Source organism: Antechinus flavipes, chromosome 2 (assembly GCF_016432865.1).
Source record: "Antechinus flavipes isolate AdamAnt ecotype Samford, QLD, Australia chromosome 2, AdamAnt_v2, whole genome shotgun sequence".
Classification (NCBI taxonomy): Eukaryota; Metazoa; Chordata; class Mammalia; order Dasyuromorphia; family Dasyuridae; genus Antechinus; species Antechinus flavipes.
The window spans coordinates 646,430,259-646,433,119 of NC_067399.1; the positions used below are offsets into that span (position 1 = coordinate 646,430,259).

Sequence of the window (2,861 nt, forward strand, 5' to 3'; positions counted from 1 at the left end):
TTTCCTCTATGCTTCAAGTGGCCATCAAATTAAGACTTTAGTGGAACCTTAAGTTGGATGATGAAACTTATCAGGTTTCAATCTAAACACATATAGAAATCTATCTTACCCTGCAGAAAGTAGGAAGGGGAGTGGTGTGAAAGATGGGAGAAGAGGGAGGATGATAGAAGAGAGGGCACATTGGGGGGAATGTTGGTCAGAAGCAAAACTCTTTTGAAGAGGGACAGTGTGAAAGAAAAGAGCAGAATAAACAGGGGGAATATACAGTTATCAATAATAATTATGAAAAAGAATTTTAAAACAGGTTTCTCTGATGAAGACTTCATTTCTCATGTATAGGTAAGTGAGTCAAATTTATAAAATAAATAAGAGCTATTCTCCAATTAATAAATGATTAAATGACCAAAAGATATGAATTATGCCCAAAGAACTATAAAATCATGCATATTCTTTGACCTAACAATACTATTACTTAACATGAATCCCAAAAGAGATTTTATAAAATAAAAGAACCTATATGTACAAAAATATTTATAACAGTTCTTTTCTCTAGGCAAAGAATGGAGAATTGAAGGGATGACCATTAAAGGAATGGCTGAACAAATTGTGATATATGACTATGCTGGAATATTATTATTTCATAAGAAATCATGAACAGGTCCAGGTTGCTGTCAGAAAAACCTGAAAAGTACTCTGTGAGCTCAAGCAAAGTGAAATATACTGTGTACATAGTAATAGCAAAGTTGTAGGTTGATCAGTTATGAATGAATTTGCTCTTCTCAGCAATACAATGAACCAAGACTACTCTGAAAGTCTTATGAGGAAAAATGCTATTCATATGTGAACAATGAACTGATTGTATCTGAATACAAACTGAAGAAGACTTTTTAAAAATATTTTTTTCTTGAAGTTTTTTTTTTTTGGGGGGGGAATCTGGATTTTCTTTTATAATGTGATTTTTATGGAAATGTTTGGTATAACTTCACACTTTTCTTTTTATGGTGAGGGGAGGAAGGGAGATAATCTGGAACTCAAAGTTTTAAAAACTATTGTAAAATATTGTTTTACATGGAATTGGGGAAAATAAAATATTAAAAACATGAGGGGGAATAGTCTGTAGGATCATTTGTCAGAATTCTATAAGGAGAATTTTAGCTTCACTGACAGGTGCATTAAATAAGCACATTTACAAATAATTATTTAATGAATCCATCTTGCCAATTTAATCCTGTAAAGAACATTTCTCAAAGCTTGTTTGACCTGCTTGTTTCTTAGAGTATAAATGAAAGGATTCAGTAAAGGGGTCACTACAGTATTCACTAGAGCTGCCTCTCTGTTGGTGTCAAAAGTTTTGGCTTGATTTGGCTTCAGATATATAAAAACACTACTTCCATACAATAGACAGAGGACAATGAAGTGGGAAGAACAGGTGGAGAAAGCCTTCTGTCGCTCTTTGATTGAAGGGAGATTTACTATCTTGATTATTATATTTGTGTAAGCTATGATAGTTATAATTAGGGAGGACACGAGTACAAGAATAGCAAGCGCAAAAACCAATGATTCAAAAAACTTGGTGTCAGAGCATGAGAGATGTGTCAGAGGAGTCAGATCACATAAAAAATGTTTGATGACATTGGAACCACAGAAAGATAACATTGAGACCTTTAAGATAATCCCAACAACTACAAAGAAACTAGCAACATAACAGAATATGACTAAGAGGAAGCATACCTTCCTGGTCATTATGCTGGGATAACGCAGAGGATTACAAATGGCTATATACCTGTCTAGGGACATTACAGCCAGAAGCAAAGAACCTGTTGATCCCCAAAACAGAAAAAAAAAGGCTTGGATAAGACAGCCAAGAAAGGATATTTTTTGCATTCCCCATAAAAAGATCAACAGGAGTTTGGGTATTGCTGTTGTTATAAAGCAGTTTTCTAAGAAAGAGAAGTTACTGAGGAAAAAATACATTGGGATTTGGAGGTGGTAGTCAGCCCATGTAAGGGTGATGATAATTGTGTTTCCTGTGAAGGCAACTGAGTATGCCAATAAAATGAGGGTGAAGAAGAATTTTCCCAGGTGCTGGACAGCAGGAAATCCTTCCAGGATGAATTCCTGGACAGTTGTTTCATTTCCCATCTCTGCTGTTTTCCCCATTTTACCTATGAAGCACATAGATTTATTATTAATTGAATGATGAATAGTAACTGTAAACCTTGAGTACAGCTTGGTCCTAGGATATTATGGTATAATTTAGGGACAGGAATTAAGTAGAGTCTGGATCTGTGATTTCATTATTAGAGTGAAGCCCTAGATGATTAATTCAAGTGAGCAACTTCTTTACAACTTAGACTCTCAGTCAACCAGTCAGTCAATAAACATTTATTAAGTCCATAAATCTGTTCCAGACACTGCCTAGAATATTGACTTTTAATGATTTGCTCAAGTTCATATAGAGAATATTTGTCAGAGGCAAGAACTTAATGCAGGTCTTCCTGGCTTCATGACCACATCACTTTCCACTAGGCCCCTTTGCCAATAGCAAATATGATACAAGATAGCTTATCCAAATATAAAGAGAATCTAAGCTTTCTTGCTGCTATGATTCTCTTGAGAGAAGATAAACTGTCAGATAAAGAGCCAGCCTAAAATAGTTGGATTCAATTTCAATCACTGGATTGTTCTGACTGTGTGATGCTAGGCAGATCATTTCACATCTTATGATCCCTAAGCAACAATCTGAGCCAATAGATTGTAAAGAAAGTATCATTATGCATTGTCAAAGGAAGTTCCTCACCTGGAGTTTCTCTACATCGATGACCTTGATACCATCATAATGATACCATCATGAGGACATC

The 2,861-nt window shown here is 35.1% G+C and overlaps 1 protein-coding gene across 1 annotated transcript; it reads right to left on the minus strand.

Moving 5' to 3' along the window:
• Positions 1–1,200: 1,200 nt before the first annotated feature.
• Positions 1,201–2,178, minus strand: LOC127547183 (olfactory receptor 6C75-like). The gene has a single exon (XM_051973997.1). The coding sequence runs from the start codon at positions 2,176–2,178 to the stop codon at positions 1,201–1,203; it is 978 nt and encodes a 325-aa protein (XP_051829957.1).
• Positions 2,179–2,861: the final 683 nt, after the last annotated feature.

Bases quoted from the DNA above. Each gene is read 5' to 3' on its own strand.
- LOC127547183 (XM_051973997.1), bottom strand. From the start codon at position 2,178: ATGTGCTTCATAGGTAAAATGGGGAAAACAGCAGAGATGGGAAATGAA.